Source organism: Cherax quadricarinatus, unplaced genomic scaffold (assembly GCF_038502225.1).
Source record: "Cherax quadricarinatus isolate ZL_2023a unplaced genomic scaffold, ASM3850222v1 Contig755, whole genome shotgun sequence".
In the NCBI taxonomy this organism is placed as follows: domain Eukaryota; kingdom Metazoa; phylum Arthropoda; class Malacostraca; order Decapoda; family Parastacidae; genus Cherax; species Cherax quadricarinatus.
The window spans coordinates 37,501-62,500 of record NW_027195781.1 but is presented as its reverse complement, the minus strand read 5'-3'; the positions used below and the strand labels follow the sequence as shown (position 1 = coordinate 62,500).

Here is a 25,000-nt window from a genome sequence, read left to right as displayed (position 1 = left end):
GTAACAGTGAAATTACTGAAAGGTTTGTGTTGTGGGATTGGTTGTGTATGGGAATGTATGTGTGTGGGTGTTGTGTGATCCATTTAAATCTAGGGGAAGAGAGAGAGAGAGAGAGGAAATGGGACTGGATTCGGAGACATCTCTTTCTCTTTCTCAATCTGTCTCTGTCTCTCTGTCTTTGTCTCTGTCTTTGTCTCTCTGTCTTTGTCTCTCTGTCTTTGTCTCTCTGTTTCTGTCTCTCTGTTTCTGTCTCTCTGTTTCTGTATCTGTCTGTCTGTCTGTCTGTCTGTCTGTCTGTCTGTCTGTCTCTCTCTCTCTCTCTCTCTCTCTCTCTCTCTCTCTCTCTCTCTCTCTCTCTCTCTCTCTCTCTCTCTCTCTCTCTCTCTCTCTCTTTCTGACTCACCTGCTGAGACTGGAAGCGGCGACGGAGGGGTCCCTGTCCACCTGAGGAGGCAGGAAGGTGTCTTGAGTGAGGTCTTGAGGGGTGAGGTGAGGGATTGAGAGAGGTCTCAAGGAATTAGCTCTCCCTCCTTCCAGGGAGAGGCACCAGGCCACTGGCACCACACTCATCAGTGCCAACACGACCGCCCGCAACGACACCATCACTGCAACGACAACAATACTATAGTTAGTGTACTCATCTAGTTGTAGTTGCAGGGGTCGATTCACAGTTCCTGGCCTCGCCTCTTCACTGGTCGCTACTAGGTCACTCTTCCTGCTCCATGAGCTTTATCGTGCCTCTTCTTAAAACTATGTATGGATCCTACCTCCACTACATCACTTCCTAGAGTATGTGTTTGTGCCTGTGCTTGCCAGTGTGTTTGTGAGTGTGTGTGCCTGTGTGTTGGTGCGTGTGTTTGCCTGTATGTTTGCATGTCTGTTTGGCTATCTAAGATAACAGTGAGAAAGGAGACAGGAGTAAAAGAGAGGGAAGGAAGCAGAGAAAAAAGGGGGCACGAGAAGTAAGGGAATAGGAAGGTGGAAGAGTAAGAAGAGAAGGAAGGATAACAGGGAAGGAAAGCAAGGAGAGAAGATATTAAAGGAGAAGAATAAGACAAGGAAAATGAGAAGAGAGGGGATGTAGAAGTGAGAGGAGAGGATGGGGTGGGGGGGGTGTTGAGGATGGAGTGGGGGGGGGTGTTAGGAACGTTTTCACGTCTTCAAGAGACATGTAAAAAAATGTTTTGTGATAAGGTCAGACTTGTGTGTGTTTTTTACTCACCTAGTTGTACCCAACTAGGTGTGGTTGCAGGGGTCGAGTCACAGCTCCTGGCCCCGCCTAATCACTGGCCGCTACTAGTTAACTCTTCCTGCTGCATGAAGTTTATTATACCTCTTCTTAAAACTGTGTATGGATCCTGCCTCCACTACATCACTTCCCAGACTGTTCCACTTCCTGACAACTCTGTGACTGAAGAAATACTTCCTGACATCCCTGTGATTCATCTGAGTCTTCAACTTCCAACTGTGACCCCTTGTTGCAGTGTTCCATCTCTGGAACATCCTGTCTCTGTCCACCTTATCGATTCCTCTCAGTATTTTATACGTCGATATCATAGCCCCCTATCTCTCCTGTCCTCCAGTGTCGTCAGGTCGATTTCCCTTAACCTCCTCGTAGAACATACCCCTTAGTTCCGGGACTAGTCTTGTTGCAAACCTTTGCACTCTCTCTAGCTTCCTTACGTGCTTGGCTAGGTGTGGATTCCAAACGGGTGCTGCATACTCCAATATAGGCATAACATACACAGTGTACAGGGTCTGAATGCTGTTTTTAGGTTTGCTAGGTGCCCGTATGCTGCAGCAGTTATTTAGTTGATGTTTGCCTCAGAAGATGTGCCCGGTGTTTTAGTCACCCCAAGATCCTTTTCTTTGAGTGAGGTTTGTAGTCTCTGGCCCCCTAGACTGTACTCTGCGGTCTTTTTTGCCGTTCCCCAATCTTCATGACTTTGCACCTGGTGGGGTTGAACTTCAGTAACCAGTTGCTGGACCAGGCCTGCAGCCTGTCGAGATCCCTTTGTAGTTCTGCCTGGTCCTCATCCGATTGAATTCTCATCAACTTCACATCGTCTTCAAACAGGGATACTTCTGAGTCTATTCCTTCCGTCATGTCGTTCACAAATACCAGAAGGAGCACCGATCCTAGGACTGACCCCTGTGTAACCCCGCTCGTCACAGGCGCCTACTCTGACACCTCACCACGTACCATGACTCGCTGTTGTCTTCCTGACAGGTATTCCCTGATCCATTGCAATGCCTTCCGTTATACTTGCCTGGTCCTCCAGCTTTTGCACTAATTTCTTGTGTGAAACTGTGTCAAAACGCGTTCTTACAGTCCAAGGAAACGCAATCTACCTACCTCGCTCTCTCTCTTGTCTTACTGCTGTCAACTTGTTATAGAACTCCACTTGTGGCTTAGCGCTTCTTTTTGATTATAATAATAATAATATAGAACTCCAGTAGGTTTGTGACGCAGGATTTCCCGTCCCTGAAACCGTGCTGGCTGTTGTTGATAAGCTCATTTCTTTCTAGGTGTTCCACCACTCTCCTTCTGATAATCTTCTCCATGACTTTGCATACTATACATGTCAGTGACACTGGTCTATAGTTTAGTGCTTCGTGTCTGTCTCCTTTTTAAAAAAATTGGGAATGCATTTGCTGTCTTCCATACCTCAGGTAATCTCCCTGTTTCAGTAGATGTGTTGAACATTGTTGTTAGTGGTACACATAGCGCCTCTGCTCCCTCTCTCAAAACCCATGGAGCGATGTTATCTGGCCCCATCGCCTTTGAGGTATCTAACTCGCTTAGCAGCCTCTTCACTTCTTCCTCGGTTGTATGTATTGTGTCCAACACTTGATGTTGTACCCCACCTTTCTTTCTGGAGTTCCTTCTGTCTACTCTGTGAACACTTCTTTGAATCTCATGTTGAGTTCCTCACATACTTCGCGGTCGTTTCTTGTGATCTCTCCTCCTCCCTTTCTCAGTCTGATTACCTGGTCCTTGACAGTTTTCCACCTGATGTGGCTGCACAACAGCTTCGGGTCAGATTTGGCTTTCGCTGCTATGTCATTTTCGTATTGTCGTTGGGCCTCTCTTCTTACCTGTGCATGTTCATTTCTGGCTCTACGACTGCTGTCCTTATTCTCCTGGGTCCTTTGCCTTCTATATTTCTAGTGCACTTGGTTTTGGACTCTCTACATCTTTGAGTGAACAAAGGGCTCTTCCTGGTTTTCTCGCTATTCCTGTTACCCTTGGGTACAAACTTCTCCTCAGCTTCCTTGCATATTGTTGTCACATATTCCATCATCTCGTTTACTGACTTTCCTGCCAGTTCTCTGTCCTACTGAGCCCCGTGCAGGAAATTCTTCAAGCCTGTGTAGTCACCTCTCTTAAAGTTTGGCTTCATTCGTCCTGCCCTTCCTGTGTGTGTGTGTGTGTGTGTGTGTGTGTGTGTGTGTGTGTGTGTGTATGTGTGTGTGTTTTGTGTGTATGTGTATATATATACTCACCTAAATGTGGTTGCAGGGGTCGAATCATAGCTCCTTGCTCCTTTGTATGTATGTGTACATGTATGTCTGTATATGTTTATGTATATGTCTTGTGAATGTGTGTGTATATACGTATGTCTCATGTGTGTATGTTATGGTCATGTTCAAGGTTGCAAATATACATTAACATATTTCGTGTACTCTGTAGACATTAATGAAATGTTAGTAGTCTTTGTCTCCGTTTTCTTCATTACGCTCTGTCTCCGTTTTCTATATTACGTAGGGGAAGGGGGGGTTGTGTTTTCCTCACAACATGACGACAATTTTGACTAAATAATAAAAAAATAATTTGCTTAATTATCATTCATAAGTTGGACTTCGTCTCATCAAAAAAATATCAGGATTACTTGTCTCACTAAATAAGTTTTAAAGACTTTTAAAAGTTTTAACACACAAGACTTTTAACACTCAAAATTTTTAAGACTTTTAACACTGAAGACATTTAAGACTTTTAACACTCAAGACTTTTAAAACTTAAGACTTTTAAAAATGTTCGTTCAGACTTTTTCATCTCGACAACCATAGAAATATTTTAAATCTATAAAATATGTGGACGAAAATTCTACAAAAATGTGCCTTTACTTTTCGTCTTATGGGAAGAGAGAGAGAGAGAGAGAGAGAGAGAGAGAGAGAGAGAGAGAGAGAGAGAGAGAGAGAGAATAAATTGGGAGTGGAAGAAGTTATTTTCGTCTTAGCTTCTGTCTCAACTTGGTCTCTGACGTTCACTAACAAGAGGAAACCTCAGAGGCGACAAGAACGACACCAGACACTGATAATACTACCACAGGTAACCATCCAATAGTCGTGTCCAGCCCAGCAAAACGTCCCCTGGGTAATAAAGGTTCTCACTTCTATCTTGATTGTGACAAGTGTTCCCTGGTCAGCCTTGCCTCTTCCAGCCTCCACCAAACCCCCCTCCTCTGTGGCTTCACTGAGATCTGCGTTAACAGAGGCTTCCACGGTCTTCCTAATACCCTTCGGAGTGTATCAGGAAACGAAAAATTGGATATCAGATTAGGAGGGAGTATGGAGGACGTGAATGTGTTCAGATATTTGGGAGTGGACTTGTCAGCAGATGGATCTATGAAAGATGAGGTGAACCACAGAACTGACGAGGATAAAATGGCGAGTGGAACACTGAGGAGTCTGTGGAAGCAAATAGAGGAATGTATGAGAGTATACTGGTACCAACGCTCTTGTATGGGTGTGAAGCACGGGTTGTGACTGTTGCAACGAGGAGAAGTCTGGAGGCAGTGGAGGTGATGTGTCTGAGGGCAATATGTCGTGTGAATATTATCCAGAGAATCCGTAGCTTGGAGAGGAGGTGCGGGGTTCCTAAAATTATTATCCAGAGAGCTGAAGAGGGGTTGTTGAGGTGGTTCAGACATTTAGAGAGTATGGAATAAAATAGAATATCTTGGAGGGCATGTAAATCTGTAGTGGAAGGCGGGGTAGGGGTCGTTCTAGGAAAGGTTGGAGGGAGGGGGTAAAGGAGGTTTTGTGTGCGAGGGGCTTGGATTCCAGCTAGCGTGCGTGGGCGTGTTGACTAGGAGCAACTGGAAGCAAATGGTTTTTATGACTTGACGTTCTGTTGGATCAGAGTAACATTTATGAAGGGAAGTGTAAAGTACAGTGCCTGCGCCTGAAGGAGGGGTGGAGATATGTTTCAGTTTTTGAGCTGTTGTATCGGCCCGTCTCTGGCAAGACAGTGTTGGAGTGAATGATGATAAAAGTATTTCTTCTTTTTCGGGTCACGCTGCCTCGGTGGAAAATGGCCGATATGTTTATATATATATATATATATATATATATATATATATATATATATATATATATATATATATATATATATATATATATATATATATATATATATATATATATATATAATGTAAACTTCATTCAGGATAAAAATATGGATATTTCTTCTTGGAGCTGTTTGAGCATTTTCTGTTCCTGGAATCCCCTGTATATATATTTATATGAATGTTTTTACAACGGTTATTTGAAAGATGCAAAGTGGTACTGGTGGGCCAAGTCCCTATTCTTGTTGAGCTTGTGCTCTTCCCTGTGATCAGCAGCACCGCCCTGCTGGCCAGCACTAAATGAGATGCGTGTGTCAGCCAGGGTAGATGCATAAGGGTCTCTCTGGGCTAGGCACTGGGCTGTAGCAAACTTCTTTTATTGTAGTTGACTTCATTATGTCTAACATAAACAGTTTAGACCAAGCAGACCGTACCCGTCGACTATTACTTTGCCATAGATACACTTGTACTCGTAGTGAATAGAGACAGTTAGGTGGGAAGCTACTGCAAAGAAAGTGTCACCAGATCTAGACATGTGTCATTTGCAGAGATGAGTACTGTTAGGAGAAGGTCGCACGATTATGTGCATTCAAAGCTAAATAGTGAGCTCTCACTTCAAGAGCCTGCATCAGCCTTTTCTATGATGGAGCTGCCCTAAGTGGATTGTTTCTGAGCAACGTTTCAGCTGGTCTTCTTGTCTGTGCTGAAAGGGTTACTGGCGTGTTGGTACCACTGGTATAGCTGGGGTCTTTCCCCCTCCTGCTAAATTACGTATATGTTCCTTTACCACCTCATTGTATTCATGGGAGGAGGATAAGGCTGGCAGGGCAATCTAAGAGGCTGTACATATGTCCAGGTCACCTGATCTGACTGGAAGTGTGGCTGGCTCCCACTGCAGATCGTCCAGGAAAAAGTTTTGGAACATTTTCTAGTATGAACTTTAGAAGGGAATCGCCACTCTCCCAGTCTAGGGCTAACAAAAGATGGAGAGCATCGTAAAAAGTAAGTGGACATAGGGAGTGTGTTGTGTGTGTATATATATATATATATATATATATATATATATATATATATATATATATATATATATATATATATATATATATATATATATGACACAGGCAGACCCCTCTCTCACCCTTTATTCTGTTTTCTGCAACATTAACTACACATTTCCACTATATATCCCATTAAGGGGAAGAGTGCCTTGAAGCTGAAAAGCTCTTGATTCAAGGAACTGAAGCTATCCGTTCCCCAGGCACTGTATAACGCCTGCGGGTTTATAACTTCCCACTGAATATCCTAAGTCACTCCTTGCTCTATATGACTGACACTGGTTTGAAACTTTAAATAATAACAATAATAATAATAATGGGTAATTTTGTCCAAATTTAGGTGGTCACAGGTGCGACACTTGCGTTCTGGGTTACAGTTTATTGATTTATTGTCAAATTTCAACTTCTAAAAAAGATGCCCCGATTTCCATACTGTTGAGAATATTGAGATATCAATACTGTGTCAGATGCTTGAGAGATACACTGATAAATACACTCCATAACCAGGGTAAAATATTTCTCCCTCCTTCCTTTTTCTGAAGTGGAACTTGGAACTGCCTCACCTTAATAATAACAGCGCTTATGCACTGGCTTAGTGTTTTACGACTCACTTGCCGCGAGTTCCAGCCTCATACACTGAATTAATAATAATAATCATAATGCCTGAAATCAGCTACACAGTATGCACACTGACAACTGTATGTCTGTGTATTAACACAAAGTTTAATTACTGTTCTAGGTTACGTGTAGCCTGAATGACCCTCGTGTAGCAGATAGGTTTGAAACTCCCATTAACCAACCTACTGATGCACATGTATAACCACTGAAGGTTCAGTTTTTTTCCATGACAATATGATTATTAATATTAATGGTAATACTCAGAGATATTGCTGTAGTTCTGCCACATTTCAGATTTGTTAATGTACTGAACATTAATAAACTTCTGAAATGTCTCTTGTGTAGCGAGGTTAAATTGTGTGTGTGTGTGTGTGTGTGTGTGTGTGTGTGTGTGTGTGTGTGTGTGTGTGTGTGTGTGTGTGTGTGTGTGTGTGTGTGTGTGTGTGTGTGTGTGTTTGTGTGTGTGTTTGTGTGTTTTAGGATTAATGTACGAACAGTGTGTTGCTGTGTGTGTGTGTACTTACCTAGTTGTGGTTGAAGAGCAAGTGAGCACATCATTCACTCTCTGTGTCTCTCTACCTACCTGTCTACCTCTCCCTCCCTCCTTCCCTCCTTCCCTCTCTCCCTCCTTCCCTATCTCCCCATCACTTGGTTACAATCTCCACCAAGTCAACAAAACAACCCGCATGAACGAGACACTGCAGTTGTTGAACGACTCTGCTTGTTGCTGGCTCTGGGAGGACGCAAACAAAAGTTCACTAGCTCAAAGACAAATACCGAGCGTAATGATGCATCGTTCAACTGTTTCATCAAACACTTACACGTGTGGAAATTAACAATGCACTCTGGAAAAACATTATTAATTAAAATGTTTTCTTAAAGCTATATACATAAATGTATATTCCAGTGAGTATATATATTTTATATATATATATATATATATATATATATATATATATATATATATATATATATATATATATATATATATATATATATATATATATATATATATATATATATATACGAATAATTAAATGTGATATGGGGAAGAACATGGAGTAGAAGGAGAATGGTGTTGGGAGAATAAAAAAAACAGGTGGTGATGAATGGAAGGTAAGGGCTAGTGAGATGTGTGAGCAGTCCTGGGATGATATTCTGGCTAGGGTGAAAGTGACGAGAATGTCGAACAACGAATGTGAGGGACTGAACCAAAAAAAATGGAATGTTGTTTGCCTGTGCAGAGACGTGTTACGGTTATTGGAGTGGTTGCACGAAGGAAAAAGAATAAATCATAAAACTTTGAAGTGAGAATGGTAGAACTAGGAAAAATAGTTGGTATATATATATATATATATATATATATATATATATATATATATATATATATATATATATATATATATATATATATATATATATATATATATCAACATAAAACTAAAATAAGAACTATTTCAGATTGTGGATTTAGAAAAAAAACATAGGGTGGATTAGGGAGCGGTATGGTTAGTGCTGTGGATGTATGGAATTGGTAGTGAGTTTTTGAACGGCGTAAGGAGGATTTTTCTGTGAGAGAAGTTAATTTGTGTTAGGGTATTTAGAAGAGGATAAGACCATCTTCAAGTAAGGTGTAGTATTAGTAAATAATACGAAGAAAATGGAAAATGCCAGATGATATCGAAGGGAGAAAGATAAAGATAGAGAAAGAGAGACAGACAGAGAGAAAGCAAGAGAGAGGTAAACGTTGAGTGAGAGAGAGTTTACAAACAGCTAGTCATCTATTTCTACCGCGCACATCACATACTTCACATAAAAAAGAGAAAGAGCCCAAACTTAAGAGTTTCTGAGTTACAAGTGCGCGCTGTGTTTCACAGTAAGAGCGTGACACCTATACCAAGTGAACTCTTGAAAGTATTAATCAAACTGGCACCAGCCAGAGCTTAGCGGCCACTCCATGTGCTCTTTCCCACTGTCTGGGCGTAATGGCCTCATGGGTTAAGAGTTAAGCCGAATAATAGAGCAGTAGAGTGGTGAGAAATGGGAGTAAATAAAATCAATAACGGTAGGAATATAGACTAATAAAGAAGACTAATAATAATAATGAAAGTTATATTACTCCAACCTTCCCTCACTTCTTCCCCCTCCCCCATCCCCCTTTCCCCCTCTCCCTTCCCCCTTCTCTCCCCCTTCCCCATCCTCCGTCCTCTTCCTCCCCCTCCTCCTCCCCCTCCTCCTCCCCCTCCTCCTCCCATCCCATGCACCAGCAAGTTAGCACTTGGTCTTAATCAAGGATTTATTACTGCCGAGGCTGTCATTAACAACTTCAAAGGTAATCGTGATCGCTTAATCAGTCCATCTCGAATTCTTTGGATACCGTACGAGGAGATGCTGATAGTTGAACGCCGGTGATTGGCCGCCCTTGCTGATTGGTAACGGGGATCCACGCAGATGGTGATTGGAAAGTTTGATTGCCACAGGTGGTGCTTAGCAAATGTTATTGGTGTAGTGATTGGAACAGGTAATGAGTACTCGTGGTTATGGGCGCATATGATTGGTACCAATTGTGGTTGGTACACTTGGTCAGTGGTAGAGTGTTGTTAAAGGAGGGGGTTGGCAGGTACAGTATACCTATGACCAGGTTCCAAGGTCTTTGAGCTCTCGCATCACCGCCCAGGAGTCAAGCTTTTGTTTGCTGCTGATAGCCTGTTTAACCAGGCTGTTGCTTTTGACTGCTCATTGCCTCACGTAACCATCATAGCCTGTTTGATCTGGCACTTGGCTGAGAGGAGTGATGGAGACTCCAGCCGCTAAGCCCCGGAGTGAATGCAAGAAGAATTTTGCAAGATTTACCTGTCATCTCTCGTGTTTACGAAGCAGAAAGACGAGCAATCGTGTAAGAGGCTGATGATGGTGCTAAACAACTGCTGGAAGTAACGGCAGTGGAAGATCTGTTGGTTATGGTGGTAGTGGTGGCGGTTGAGATGGTGGTGGTATTGGTAGGAGTGGAGGTGGCATTAGTGTAGTATTGGTGGTAGTGGTGATAGTATTGGAGGTAGTGGTGATAGTACTGGTGGTACTGGTGATAGTATTGGAGGTAGTGGTGATAGTACTGATGGTAGTGGTGATAATATAGGTGGTAGTGGTGAGTGATGATAGTGGTTGTAGTGGTGATAGTATTGGTGGCAGTGCTGATAGTACTGGTGGTAATGGTGATAGTATGGGAGGCAGTGGTGATAGTACTGATGGTAGTGATAGTATTGGAGGTAGTGGTGATAGTAGTGGTTGTAGTGGTGATAGTATTGGTGGTAATGGTGATAGTATTGGAGCTAGTGGTGATAGTACTGGTGGTAGTGGTGATAGTATTAGAGGTAGTGGTGATAGTACTGATGGTAGTGGTGATAGTACTGGTGGTAGTAGTGATAGTACTGGTGGTAGTGGTGATAGTATTAGAGGTAGTGGTGATAGTACTGGTGGTAGTGGTGATGACGGAGGAAGGCCACTGATTTCTTGACGTGGGTCTCAGTCAAGTAAGGGTCCACATCATAGTGTGTGTTATCACGTGAGTAGCTTACGCTCCCCACGGTTGACTATCACCTCATATGTACAGCCAGTGCTAAGAATAGTATATATATATATATATATATATATATATATATATATATATATATATATATATATATACGCAGGCATGCGTGAGCGTGTTTGATAGGAGTGAATGGAGACAAATGGTTTTTAATACTTGACGTGCTGTTGGAGTGTGAGCAAAGTAACATTTATGAAGGGATTCAGGGAAACCGGCAGGCCGGACTTGAGTCCTGGAGATGGGAAGTACAGTGCCTGCACTCTGAAGGAGGGGTGTTAATGTTGCAGTTTAAAAACTGTAGTGTAAAGCACCCTTCTGGCAAGACAGTGATGGAGTGAATGATGGTGAAAGTTTTTCTTTTTCGGGCCACCCTGCCTTGGTGGGAATCGGCCGGTGTGATAATAAAATAAAAATATATATATATATATATGTCGTGCCGAATAGGCAGAACTTGCGATCTTGGCTTTAATAGCAACGCTCATCTTGCCATATAGGACAAGTGAAAATTTATGTATGCAATAATCTCGCCAAAATCATTCTGAACCTAACGAAAAAAATATATTTCACTGAATTTGTTTAGTATTAAATTATTGTAAACAAATCTAATATATATTTAGTATGACTAGGCTAAAATAAATTGCGATTGTTATAATAAGGTTAGGTAAGTTTTCAAAGGTTCTTTTGGTGCAAAATTAAAATTTTTTATATTAACATTAATTAAAAAAGTATATCTTTAAACGTATAAGAGAAAATTTCAGAAAGGACTTAATTTTAAAGGAGTTCTTGCTAATTGACCAGTTTTACATATTCGGCACGACATTATATAATATATATATATATATATATATATATATATATATATATATATATATATATATATATATATATATATATATATATATATATATATATATATATATATGCAAAATTAATTTCTTCGATTAAATTTATTGCATAAATTATTTGATATAATTGGTAGAGCGAGTGTCACAATGATATTAATATCCGAATTATCTTAAATTATGGAAGCTTAATGAGGACTTATCAGGAGGGAATTATCAGGAATATTCCAGGATAATTTACTTAAGTGCAAATACTATTGTTTTAATAAGAAATTAAATAACGGAAAATTATCAACATTCGCTACGAATATATATATATATATATATATATATATATATATATATATATATATATATATATATATATATATATATATATATATATATATATATATATACGAAAATTACATTGAGGGTTTGTAAGTATATATTTTCCAGATTCTTTTAAATAGCCGAAGTTAATTCTATTAATTTTTAGGAAACATTGAAAAAAGTAAATAGAGAAATGGACGGGGACTCGAACCGTAGTATTGAAATGTACCAACGCTGTAACACTGAACTACGAGGCTTACAATAGGAAGGCTTCAGAGACAGCACTTCTTTGATATGTCTGTGTCAGCGACACCAACTTAGTCCCTACTGTCTTTGGTAGTCCCCGTCCATTCTTCTGTTAATTCATTGACAGATACCTTCGAGGGGCTTGAGAATAGTAGCATTCCAGCTTCTGTGGCTGTGAGAGGGAAGAGTTGGGTCACAGATGGTGACCTCTGACGCATGTTTACTCAGCGGTACAGCACGAGAGTTCTTACCTATCAGCACCACGGTTCGAGTCTCCATCCATTCTCTTTATTCACTGGCATTCGTTCATTACTATTTATCCTGCATTTAATCAAGGAAGGTACCTTGATGCTGGTTAATTAAGGGCTCTTGATTCAAGGGATTCTCGCCATGAATCAAATTTGATTACCTCCTACTCTGCAAGTGCTGTACGACCCAAATGGGTTTAGCGCTTCCCCCTGAATATAATAATGGAGCCCTGGCAAGGATGCAGTTCAACATGGACCAGCAACATGGACCAACAACATGGACCAGCAACTTGGACCAGTAACATGGACCAGCAACATGGACCAGCAACATGGACCAGCAACATGGACCAGCAACATGGACCAGCAACATGGACCAGCAACATGGACCAGTAACATGGACCAGTAACATGGACCAGCAACATGGACCAGCAACATAGACCAGCCACTTGGACCAGCAACATGGACCAGCAACATGGACCAGAAACATGGACCACGTAACCAGATAAACGTGAAAAATAATTCTTAAGATTAATATTGGTTTCTCGTGTGTGAGGTCATGCGTGTGATGGTGGTAGTGGTGGTGATGGTAATGGTAGTAGGGTGTGGTAGTCGAGGTTGTGGTGGTTGTGGTTGTGGTGGTTGCAGACGGTGAGGCGAAGTTGAGTGGTGGTGTAAGAGGGGTGGTGATTGTGCAGTCTAAATGTATCTGGCATGAAATATAGTGCGTGTGTGTGTGTGTGTGTACTCATGTACATGTACTCGCCTATATGTAGTTGTAGGGGGTCAGTTCCTAGCTCCTGGGCTCGCCTCTTCGATGTGTGTGTGTGTGAGAGAGAGAATTTGTTTGCATACAGTGGTATGTATGTGTACGGTACAGGCCGTGTGTGCGAGGACGGATGGAGTGTAGTGCAGGACACTGTGTTGGAGCCGGACCTACCAAACACTGGGTTAAGATATAACACCGGGATGAGATATAACACCGGGTTAAGATGTAACACCGGGTAAATACACTGTCACAGTATCATCCAGGTATAAGAGGTGGTCCCACACTGTGATTCTCATTTATAAGAGTGTGATACTCCCTCTCTTCTTTTCTTCACTCTATCTTTCTTTTTCTCATTCTTTCCCTCCCACGTTCCCCTCTGTTTCCATTAGTTATTCTTTTGCCTCGTATCTCAGTTTTTTAATCACATGTCTGTACTTCCCACACTACTCTCTTATCCTTCCTTCATTTCTTACCTCCCTTCCTCCCCTCCCTCCCTAATCTCTACCTTTCTCGCTACGTCAACGCATGTAAGTGTATGTTCACGTAAATACTCTAAACTCGTAGGGGCCATACAACGCCTGTAAATGAGATAATTTACTTTAATCTGACGAAGAGGAGGATAACTCTAATTCCTTGGATCAAGAGCGCTTCCACCCGTGAAGGAAAGAATGAGTACTAAGAATGGAAAAATACTTTCAGGTACCAAGCAAGTGTAAACACCAGGATGGTGTAAACTCTACGGACCTCTTAGATACCAAGCAAGTGTAAACACCAGGATGGTGTAAACTCTACGGACCTCACGGATACCAAGCAAGTGTAAACACCAGGATGGTGTAAACTCTACGGACCTCACCCGCCCACATTCAACTTAGTCTTGTCATGCGGTGGTCATCATTTTATTGTCAGACAACGGGTCGGTGTCGTGGGATGTCATCTGACACTGACTTCAGACCGATGATGACACGCAATCGGTTAAGCATCCACCGGTTTATCCCAGTCAGGTTTGACGCTCCATTTAGAGATAAAAGGATTATTACTTGATAGTTTCCTAAGATATATTGAGGAAGGTAAAGGGAAATAGTCATAAAACAAGAATAAAGAAAAACAAGCGATTTCTAAACATATATTCTATTGTGTGTTGTCCAAGAATGAGCTTGGTGAAGGACTAGAGCTTTAAGGAAGCTTCGTGCACTGAAATTTGTTTTTAAAGTGTTTTATTGCAGTTAGTAGGTAGTTTGCTTGTTTTAATCTGTGTTAGTTATTACTTGTTAAAGGCACTTGCCGAGAGACATTTTGCTCGTGTGTGTGTGTACTCACCTGTTTGTGGTTGCAGGGGTCCAGTCACCGCTCCTGGTCCTGCGTTTTTGCTAGTTGCTACTGAGTCCACTACCTCCCTGCTCCAAGAGCCTTGTCGTACCTCTTCTTAAAGCTATGTGTGGACCCTGCCTCCACTATTACATTCTCCAGATTATTCCACTTAATGACAACCTTAAGGCTGTGTGTGTGTGTGTGTGTGTGTGTGTGTGTGTGTGTGTGTGTGTGTGTTAAGATACAGTACATTGTCTGAAAATACTCATTCCCGTCGAGACTCAAACTATTTCTAAAATAAAAAAATATCAGATTAATGCCAGAAAACTGTGAATGGAAGCTGAGAGAGAGAAAGAGAGAGAGAGCATGAGTATGCTGTCACACCCACAACGCCACCAAAGGCAACAGGGGAAGAGTATTTGTGACAAGGAGGGTGGCGATAAGAGGCTGTCTGACGCTGACTTTTCTCCTTCAGCACCAACAACACGCCCCAACAAATTCACCACCGCTTTTGTTTTGGCTTACAGAAGAGGGTTGGAGGAGGTGGAGTGGGGAGGGGAAAGAGAGAGAGAGAGAGAGAGAACACCTAACAATAGAGAACTACTAGCTGAACAGGAGCAACAGGTGCCAGGAGACTTGCCATGCCTCCTCACCCCGCCCACGATCGAACCTTAGCTCTTCGGTTGTGAGAGGAAGAGAGTAACCACTGAGCTACCAGGTCACGCAGTTTCCACTACCGGTGATATAGCTGGTGGTATAATTTAATCACGTGTGTGATATAAAATTGTTGATTTTTAAGGACTGCGACGGCTTATGCCTCAGAGACGGGAAAATAAGACGGTAATGTAGGGAATGGAGGTGGTGAAGTCTGGTCATGTTCCAAGACATCTTTCCCAAAAGTGACTCCCAGACAATGAGTTGCGCTATATACTGGCGGTATTCGTTATACTGCGACATTGCTCTATGTACTGGCGGTATTCGTTATACTGCGACATTGCGCTATATACTGGCGGTATTCATTATACTGCGACATTGCTCTATATACTGGCGGTATTCATTATACTGCGACATTGCGCTATATACTGGCGGTATTCATTATACTGCGACATTGCTCTATATACTGGCGGTATTCATTATACTGCGACATTGCGCTATATACTGGCGGTATTCATTATACTGCGACATTGCTCTATATACTGGCGGTATTCGTTATACTGCGACATTGCGCTATATACTGGCGGTATTCATTATACTGCGACATTGCTCTATATACTGGCGGTATTCATTATACTGCGACATTGCTCTATATACTGGCGGTATTCGTTATACTGCGACATTGCGCTATATACTGGCGGTATTCATTATACTGCGACATTATTTATCTGATACAGTTACGAATTTGATTGATCAGGGTTGTGTCATTGAAAAATTATTATTATTATTATTATTATTATTGTAACTGTGGGAGTATTGCATTTATTATCACAATATTACAGTTCTTTTATACTATATATTTGACCTACGAGAGACAGATACATAGAGAAAAAAACAGAGAGAGAGAGAGAGGGTGGAGGAGGGAGAGGAGGAGAGAGGAGATATGAAATAGGGAAGCTAAGAGGTGAAAATTTAGATAATAATCATAATTTATCATTTCCATCGTTCTCTGTTTCATATAATCATTATCATCAGCCTACATCACCATCAATCATCAATCGCCATTCACCATCAATGTAGGTGGTTTCACAGTACCTTTTTATGCCCCTACTAATTATAAATAAACTAATTAAGCCCTCTAGGTCAACATTTTATGTCTAAAATTAGATTTCCATATTTTTAATTATTGGGCAATGAGAAGCCTATTGACCTCCTGTCCCCCCTCCCCCCACAGCACCTTTATTTAGCACTTAATTGCAAAATATGGCCTGACAATCTTAAATTTTTCCATTGATGAATAACGATAATAATCTTGCTAATAATTATTATATTTATTACTTTATTTTTAGATTATTACTTCCGTATACTCTATAATAAGAATCGAGCAAGAGGGACACAAGCGTCAAGACGACTGTCTAAATTTCCATGAAAACTTCTACGTATTATCGCCTCTGAACTTACACTTCTTACTTCTCGCTATTTTAGTGTCGAAATATTTTTTTCAAAGGCTTTGAGGGGCTTTGTGTGTGTGTGTATGTGTGTGTGTGTGTGTGTGTGTGTGTGTGTGTGTGTGTGTGTGTGTGTGTGTGTGTGTGTGTGTGTGTGTATGTGTGTGTGTGTATGTGTGTGTGTGTGTGTGGCCTCTCCCGTTTCTCTTTACATCTAGTTTTGCTGTTGAGTGGGACATTTTGGTTTCTTCAGATGGACATTTGATGTCCTAAAGACATTTTCAAGAACGTGAAAATGGACATTTATTCTTGCGAAGTCTGTTAAAAATAGTAAATTTTTACTAAAAATGATGAGAGAGAGAGAGAGAGAGAGAGAGAGAGAGAGAGAGAGAGAGAGAGAGAGTCAACTGAGTTGCACTCTTCTCTCATGACTTCCACAAATGACCCTTCCTCTTACTGTCACCACCATCGCTTCCCTTCCATCATTCCCCCTCCCTCCTTCTATCGTTTCCTCTTCCTTTTCCACGTTTCCTCATCTACCTTCCTTCATCCCTTCACTCTCTAGCGTGTCCTTCACAGCAGCGTCGCCACACTATAGATTACCAATGCTGCGGTTATGCAGGACATCTCCTGCTACGTTGAAATCTAATAAGCTGGAAGTCGCCTACACACCGTTGGCGTCAGAGGTTTTCTCTAGCTTGTGAGACGCTCTCTGGACACTGGTTAGAAACTTTCCTCCAGGTTTTGTGAGATTGTCTCTACAAACTGAGGAGAAATCTTCCCTACTCCTCCTCCTCCTCTTCCTTCTACTTCTTCTCCTCCTCCTGTTCATCTTGATTTAAACCTAACCACATTCACTACTCCTGCCTCACCTTCCAAGTATAGTCATCATGACTGGCTAGATAACATGGCATTTCTGGATCTTGGACGTTTCTCTACTTAAATTAGGGAGCTAACAAATGTCTAAGCATTGTTATATTTATATAGAGAATTGCCAAACCCATGGGACGACTAAGGTACAGACTGAAATAATGCGAAGAAACTAAATAACGCAGGTAAGTAGCGAGGATGTTGGGAACTTTTTTGACGACTCTCGGGGTAACGATGAATTACACTGAACTGGATGTGGTGGAGGCAAGCGCCATACACAGTTTGATGATTAAGTATGATGGATCTCAGTGAAGAGACGGGGCCAGGAGCTATAACTCGACCCCTGCAACCACAGTTAGGTGATTACACCTGTATTAAAGAAATCTATACCCATCCTTACCCATGTACTCCCTCGCACTACCTAGTCTTCCATCTTGTCAAGATGGAATCTGTAAATGTAGAACCTCTTAAGAAGATGGACCCTCATAACAAGACAGACAGCCTCACAACAACATAACATTGTATCGTTGTGTCCAAACCTGCTTTCAATAGAACAAAGAAATTTGCTTCTAACCAGAGATGGAGACGGTGGAGAGTATTTAAGAGGTAAGAGGGGAGACACTAGTAAGAGGTAAGAGGGGAGATACTAGTAAGAGGTAAGAGGGGAGACAATAGTAAGAGGTAAGAGGGGAGACACTAGTAAGAGGTAAGAGAGGAGATACTAGTAAGAGGTAAGAGGGGAGACAATAGTAAGAGGTAAGAGGGGAGACACTAGTAAGAGGTAAGAGGGGAGATACTATTAAGAGGTAAGAGGGGAGACACTAGTAAGAGGTAAGAGGGGAGATACTAGTAAGAGGTAAGAGGGGAGACACTAGTAAGAGGTAAGAAGGGAGATACTAGTAAGAGGTAAGAGGGGAGACACTAGTAAGAGGTAAGAGGGGGGAGACTAGTAAGAGGTAAGAGGGGAGACACTAGTAAGAGGTAAGAAGGGAGATACTAGTAAGAGGTAAGAGGGGAAACACTAGTAAGAGGTAAGAGGGGAGACACTAGTAAGAGGTAAGAGGGGAGATACTAGTAAGAGGTAAGAGGGGACACACTAGTAAGAGGTAAGAGGGGAGATACTAGTAAGAGGTAAGAGGGGAGACAATAGTAAGAGGTAAGAGGGGAGACACTAGTAAGAGGTAAGAGGGGAGATACTATTAAGAGGTAAGAGGGGAGACACTAGTAAGAGGTAAGAAGGGAGATACTAGTAAGAGGTAAGAGGGGAGATACTAGTAAGAGGTAAGAGGGGAGACACTAGTAAGAGGTAAGAAGGGAGATACTAGTAAGAGGTAAGAGGGGAGACACTAGTAAGAGGTAAGAGGGGAGACACTAGTAAGAGGTAAGAGGGGAGATACTAGTAAGAGGTAAGAGGGGAGACACTAGTAAGAGGTAAGAGGGGAGATACTAGTAAGAGGTAAGAGGGGAGACACTAGTAAGAGGTAAGAGGGGAGACACTAGTAAGAGGTAAGAGGGGAGACACTAGTAAGAGGTAAGAGGGGAGACACTAGTAAGAGGTAAGAGGGGAGATACTAGTAAGAGGTAAGAGGGGAGACACTAGTAAGAGGTAAGAGGGGAGACACTAGTAAGAGGTAAGAGGGGAGATACTAGTAAGAGGTAAGAGGGGAGACACTAGTAAGAGGTAAGAGGGGAGACACTAGTAAGGGGTAAGATAGTAAGAGGTAAGAGGGGAGATACTAGTAAGAGGTAAGAGGGGAGACACTAGTAAGAGGTAAGAGGGGAGACACTAGTAAGGGGTAAGAGGGGAGACACTAGTAAGAGGTAAGAGGGGAGACACTAGTAAGAGGTAAGAGGGGAGATACTAGTAAGAGGCAAGAGGGGAGACACTAGTAAGAGGTAAAAGGGGAGACACTAGTAAGGGGTAAGAGGGGAGACACTAGTAAGAGGTAAGAGGGGAGACACTAGTAAGAGGTAAGAGGGGAGACACTAGTAAGAGGTAAGAGGGGAGATACTAGTAAGAGGTAAGAGGTGAGACACTAGTAAGAGGTAAGAGGGGAGATACTAGTAAGAGGTAAGAGGGGAGACACTAGTAAGAGGTAAGAGGGGAGATACTAGTAAGAGGTAAGAGGGGAGATACTAGTAAGAGGTAAGAGGGGAGACACTAGTAAGAGGTAAGAGGGGATATACTAGTAAGAGGGGAGATACTAGTAAGAGGTAAGAGGGGGAGACACTGGTAAGAGGTAAGAGGGGAGATACTAGTAAGAGGTAAGAAGGGAGACACTATTAAAAGGTAAGAGGGGAGATACTAGTAAGAGGCAAGAGGGGAGATACTAGTAAGTGGTAAGAAGGGAGACACTGGTAAGAGGTAAGAGGGGAGATACTTGTAAGAGGTAGGAGGGGAGATACTAGTAAGAGGTAAGAGGGGAGACACTAGTAAGAGGTAAGAGGGGAGATACTAGTAAGAGGTAAGAAGGGAGACACTAATAAGAGGTAAGAGGGGAGACAATAATAAGAGGTAAGAGAGGAGACAATAGTAAGAGGTAAGAGGGGAGACAATAGTAAGAGGTGAGAGGGGAGACACTAATAAGAGGTAAGAGGGGAGACACTAATAAGAGGTAAGAGGGGAGACAATAGTAAGAGGTAAGAGGGGAGACAATAGTAAGAGGTAAGAGGGGAGACAATAGTAAGAGGTAAGAGGGTAGACAATAGTAAGAGGGGAGACAATAGTAAGAGGCAAGAGGGGAGACAATAGTAAGAGGTAAGAGGGGAGACAATAGTAAGAGGTAAGAGGGGAGACAATAGTAAGAGGTAAGAGGGGAGACAATAGTAAGAGGTAAGAGGGGAGACAATAGTAAGAGGTAAGAGGGGAGACAATAGTAAGAGGTAAGAGGGGAGTTACTAGTAAGAGGGGAGACAGTAGTAAGAGGTAAGAGGGGAGATATTAGTAAGAGGTAAGAGGGGAGACAATAGTAAGAGGTAAGAGGGGAGACAATAGTAAGAGGTAAGAGGGGAGACAATAGTAAGAGGTAAGAGGGGAGACAATAGTAAGAGGTAAGAGGGGAGACAATAGTAAGAGGTAAGAGGGGAGACAATAGTAAGAGGTAAGAGGGGTTCAGGGTCAAGAAGACCAGTTTAAACGCAGACTGATTTTTTGTTTGATTTTAAGCAAGTCTTGAGAAATACTTGAAAGAATTATGAATTAAACAGTTTAGAATTTTAAGAAATGGGAATAATATAATTATCTAATCCAACATATGGAAACACAATAATTCCCCTTTCTAATTAATGGAAATAAAATAATTCTAATTTTAAATCTAATTTTACGTTATCTCCAATAATGTATTTCTAATTTTATGTCTGAGTTATTTCTAAGCTGATCTAATGTCTACATATTTATCCGTAATGCCAAAATTTATATCTAATATCTCTAAAATTATCTCTAACTTTATCACTGATGTTATGTCTAACTTTATCACTGATGTTATCTCTAACTTTATCACTGATGTTATGTCTAACTTTATCACTGATGTTATCTCTAACTTTATCACTGATGTTATCTCTAACTTTATCACTGATGTTATCTCTAACTTTATCACTGATGTTATCTCTAACTTTATCACTGATGTTATCTCTAACTTTATCACTGATGTTATCTCTAACTTTATCACTGATGTTATGTCTAACTTTATCACTGATGTTATGTCTAACTTTATCACTGATGTTATCTCTATTAATATATTTTACATGTAGGATTATCTGCAATATTACGTCTAATATTATCTACGTTATCTTTTCAATCTGTAATCTCAGAGGTTATCTCTAATTTACCTGTTGCGATTACTGTTGATAGTGGTGGTCTGCTTACCTGTAAACAAGAGAAGAGGATGTTAGAAGAATGTTAGAAAATGTTAGAATGTATGTTAGGAAAAGTATTAGGGGAATCACGATTAAAAGTGCTTGGATATACTGTCAGTGTGTGTGTGTGTGGTTGTGTGTGTGTGAGTGAGTGTGTGTGTGTGTGTGTGTGTGTGTGTGTGTGTGTGTGTGTGTGTGTGTGTGTGTGTGTGTGTGTGTGTGGTGTGTGTGTGTGTGGGTGTGTGTGGTGTGTGTGTGTGTGTGTGTGTGTGTGTGTGTGTGGGTGTGTGTGGTGTGTGTGTGTGTGTGTGTGTGTGTGGTTGTTTGTGTGTGTGTGTGTGTGTGTTTGTAAATATATTTCGGTGTTTTATCAAATTCATCTGATATTGCTTTTATTTCTATTTAAAATGCTAAGATTTGCTCAACGTTCCACTTAAATTGCAGTTTAGAAGACAGCTTTGATGGAGACTCGATCCTCCGTCATGTAATCGAATTTCTGTCTGGACACTGCTGTTATAAACTGGAAGGGTTTGGCAGCGAGAAAATTCTTGTGGGTGAAATATATCGGGGGGAGGGGTTGTAGGGGAGGGGTGTATTGGGGGTTGGGGCGTTTGGTCTATCTCCCCCTCCCTCCCTGAGGCCTTGTCCAAACAGCAGCTTCTGAATCGAGTTTTTCCCTGTTGACTGAACGAAGGAAATGTGGCGGTTGTGTTCAGGTGTTGGGGAGAGTGAGAGGGAGGGAGGTTAAGAGAGAGAAGAAAGATACGGAGAGTCGTTGAAGAAGCTGAGGTAAGGAAGAATTTGGGATAAATTTAGATAATAGTAATAAGTGAGAGAGTGAGTGAGATATCAAGGAATATTGACGAAGAGACAGAATGAGATCATAACGGAATGAGAATGGAAGACAGAGAAAAGACGGGTGGTGATGGGCAGGTGAGGTAAAGACAAGGACAGAGAAGAGAGGAGGAAGATAAAAAGAAATAGAGAAATCGGATGAAGGACCATAGAAAGGTGGACCATAGCAACGCCAGGACCACCCGTCTGGGTTTCGTAACTGTGACGCGCAAGGTGGACTGAGCCCCAGGTGTCAACAACGATTCTCAGAGCTTTATAAATATTTGCTTTGTGTCGCTTTCCCAAGTTGTGTACAGGTGAGAATTGGGTAATAGTGACCCGCTCATGAGTGGACAGGTGATAGAATTGGGCAGTAATAACTTTTTCAAGCGTGTGCAGGTAACAGTTAAACTATAGTGCCCTGGTGATGTGTGTACAGGCGATAGAATCGGATTGCATTTCATGGAGGTCTCTTACTTATCAGGCTGTTGGCGATACTCTAGTATGCACAAGTGTCAGATATGGCCCGGAACCTGTATACAGTTCTCGTAGTGAATATAGGTTTAAATAATGCCAGAATACACTTAGAGAAGGGTAGAAATAGAGAGAACCGTATTTCGGAGTATTTTAAGCAGATATATTTTTCAGTGCGTATATACACAGTTCACACACACACACACACACACACACACACACACACACACACACACACACACACACACACACACACACACACAGTGACTTGATGAAACAGATAAGAAATATAGCCGTGGACTCATAAGCTTTACTTGCGATAACAAGACAAACGAAAGGCGAACTTCAAGAGGCTTTTGGATCAACAGGTCTGTGATGTCTGGCTGTCGAGGTGGAGGAGGTGTAGAATTGCCTGCTCAACTTGGCTTTGCTCTGGAGTGTGAAGGATAGCACGAGTCTTGAAGGAATCCCAATAACAACATACACTTGACACCTCGACCAAGGAAACGGCTCAGGCGGTGATAAATCCTGCTTGAGTTACGAGGCTGGGGGACACTTGCGGCCATGTATTCAGTGTCACCAGGATGGACGATCCTCAGGAAAACACCTGTGGTCAAGATACCTCAGCTGATGTCAGCCAAAAACAGCTGAAATGCAAGAAGACCATCTGATCTCCGGGAGAAAGGTGATATCAAGGACGAGGAAGAGCAGGCAGTGATGGGTACAGTGACTGTACTATAGACTGTGAGAGACTTGACAGCAAACTGAAGCTCAGCTAATTACTTCCTCTTTCTACAGATAAGATGTATTTTCTTCCCAGACTGTTAAACTTTTTCTACACAAAGCCAGGACGGGTTTAAAGGTTATTCTTTTCTTAGTAATGGGCGCAAATATTGAAGACACACTTCGTGGCACTCTTCATCCAGTCAGTGTATTTCTCTCTTGCTCTCTTAGTGGAAATTTTCCACCAAGAGATCAATTACTAGCGACCCATGGTGTCACAGGCTACCAAGAATTGTTGTCACCTAGGACGGACAGGCACCGAGGCTCCCCTGACCCCCCTCACCACACACCTCAGTATTTATAGATACGTCTTCGTAACTCACAGGAAATTTTTATATAATATTTTCAGGCTGGAAGTGAGACTTTATATCATTTCCCATCGCCTGGACAGTATAATTAACACTCACCTGCTTGTAATGAAAGATATTTTTCTCTTGAGTTGTAATTAATCTCCCTGGAGAAGCTTTTAGCAGAAAATGATCTGTTTTGGGGACGGGAAGTCGTGCCTTTGACACCTGAAGACAACATTCCCAAACACATTCCTAATTTCCTCTTTAGTGCACGACGCACGCATTTGCAAGAGCGTAAACGCTGGGAAATCTTCGGTGATTTAGAGAAAGTTTTGTGTAAATTAAAAAAAAAATGTTCATGTCACACTGTCACCTGGGATTGAAAGTTCAGTTCCTAAACTCAGAATGTTTCTCTTTTCTCCACCTGAATGGTGATGTTTTCCGCAGGAAGATCCCAGCCAACGTTCTTGTGGTCCTCTCCATCCCACTCCTTTGCCTCCTTCATTCTTCTTTAATTGCCCATCATTCCCTCCCTCCCTCCCCTCAAGGAAGGCTCCTTGACGCTGGTGAGGGGCTCTTGATCTAGGGAATTGGATCTGTGCTCCAGTTGGATCTGTGCTCCAGTTCCCTGAATTAAGCCTGATTGCCTTCCATCCCCCCATAGGCGCTGTATAATCCTACGGGTTTAGTGCTTCCCCCTTGATTATAATAATAATAATAATCCCTCCCTCCCTCCTATCCTCCGTGCCTGACATGTCTCCCCCACGCCAATCCCCTCCCTCCCCACACCACCATTCTTAGCCCACAAGCACCACCATTCCTGGACCATAAACACCACCATTCCTAACCCACAAACACCACACAACCAATATTCCTAGACCTGGAATACCTTGACACCATTCCAATCATTCCCAGCAGGGGAGCCTCACCATTCCAGCGGTGGCGTGGTGGAGTGCTGGAGAAGTATTACCTGACCAGCTCCCGAGGGTCTCTCCATCACTCTGCCATGTCTAACTTTGGTCAGCAAGTTAGCCAGAAGCCTCCAGGGGTCACAAGTCACACTTGTCTTACCTGGCCAATGTTCTGAGCATGACGTAGTTCTCTCCTTCCCTCACTCATTCTCTCCCTCGCTTCTTCACTCATTCACCAGTCTCTCTCTCTCTCTCTCTCTCTCTCTCTCTCTCTCTCTCTCTCTCTCTCTCTCTCTCTCTCTCTCTCTCTCTCTCTCTCTCTCTCTCTCTCTGTCTCTCTCTCTCTCTCTCCACTCCTTCCATCCCTTTCTCTATTCCCTCCTCACCCTAACAGGGTCGGAGTTTCGGTGTTACGCCTTAATTGGGGAGATGTCATCACAAAGCATTGTTCGTTCATAGTGTTAGCATTTGTGTGTGTGTGTGTGTGTGTGTGTGTGTGTGTGTGTGTGTGTGTGTGTGTGTGTGTGTGTGTGTGTGTATTTGTGTGTG

The 25,000-nt window shown here is 42.1% G+C and overlaps 1 protein-coding gene across 2 annotated transcripts in view; it reads right to left on the bottom strand.

The window, feature by feature from the left end:
- Dh44 (diuretic hormone 44) overlaps window positions 1-25,000 on the bottom strand; it is a 71,049-nt gene that overhangs the window by 13,696 nt on the left and 32,353 nt on the right. Inside the window, exons 1-2 of one of the 2 annotated variants that reach the window (XM_070080643.1) lie at window positions 21,133-21,153; window positions 404-605 (exon numbers count right to left, since the gene is read on the bottom strand). In XM_070080643.1, coding sequence (XP_069936744.1) covers window positions 404-603 — 200 coding nt within the window. In that variant the 5' untranslated portion in view covers window positions 604-605; window positions 21,133-21,153. Of the gene's footprint in view, window positions 1-403; window positions 606-21,132; window positions 21,154-25,000 lie in introns of those variants that run through there. The other variant, XM_070080642.1, reaches the window with a different exon arrangement.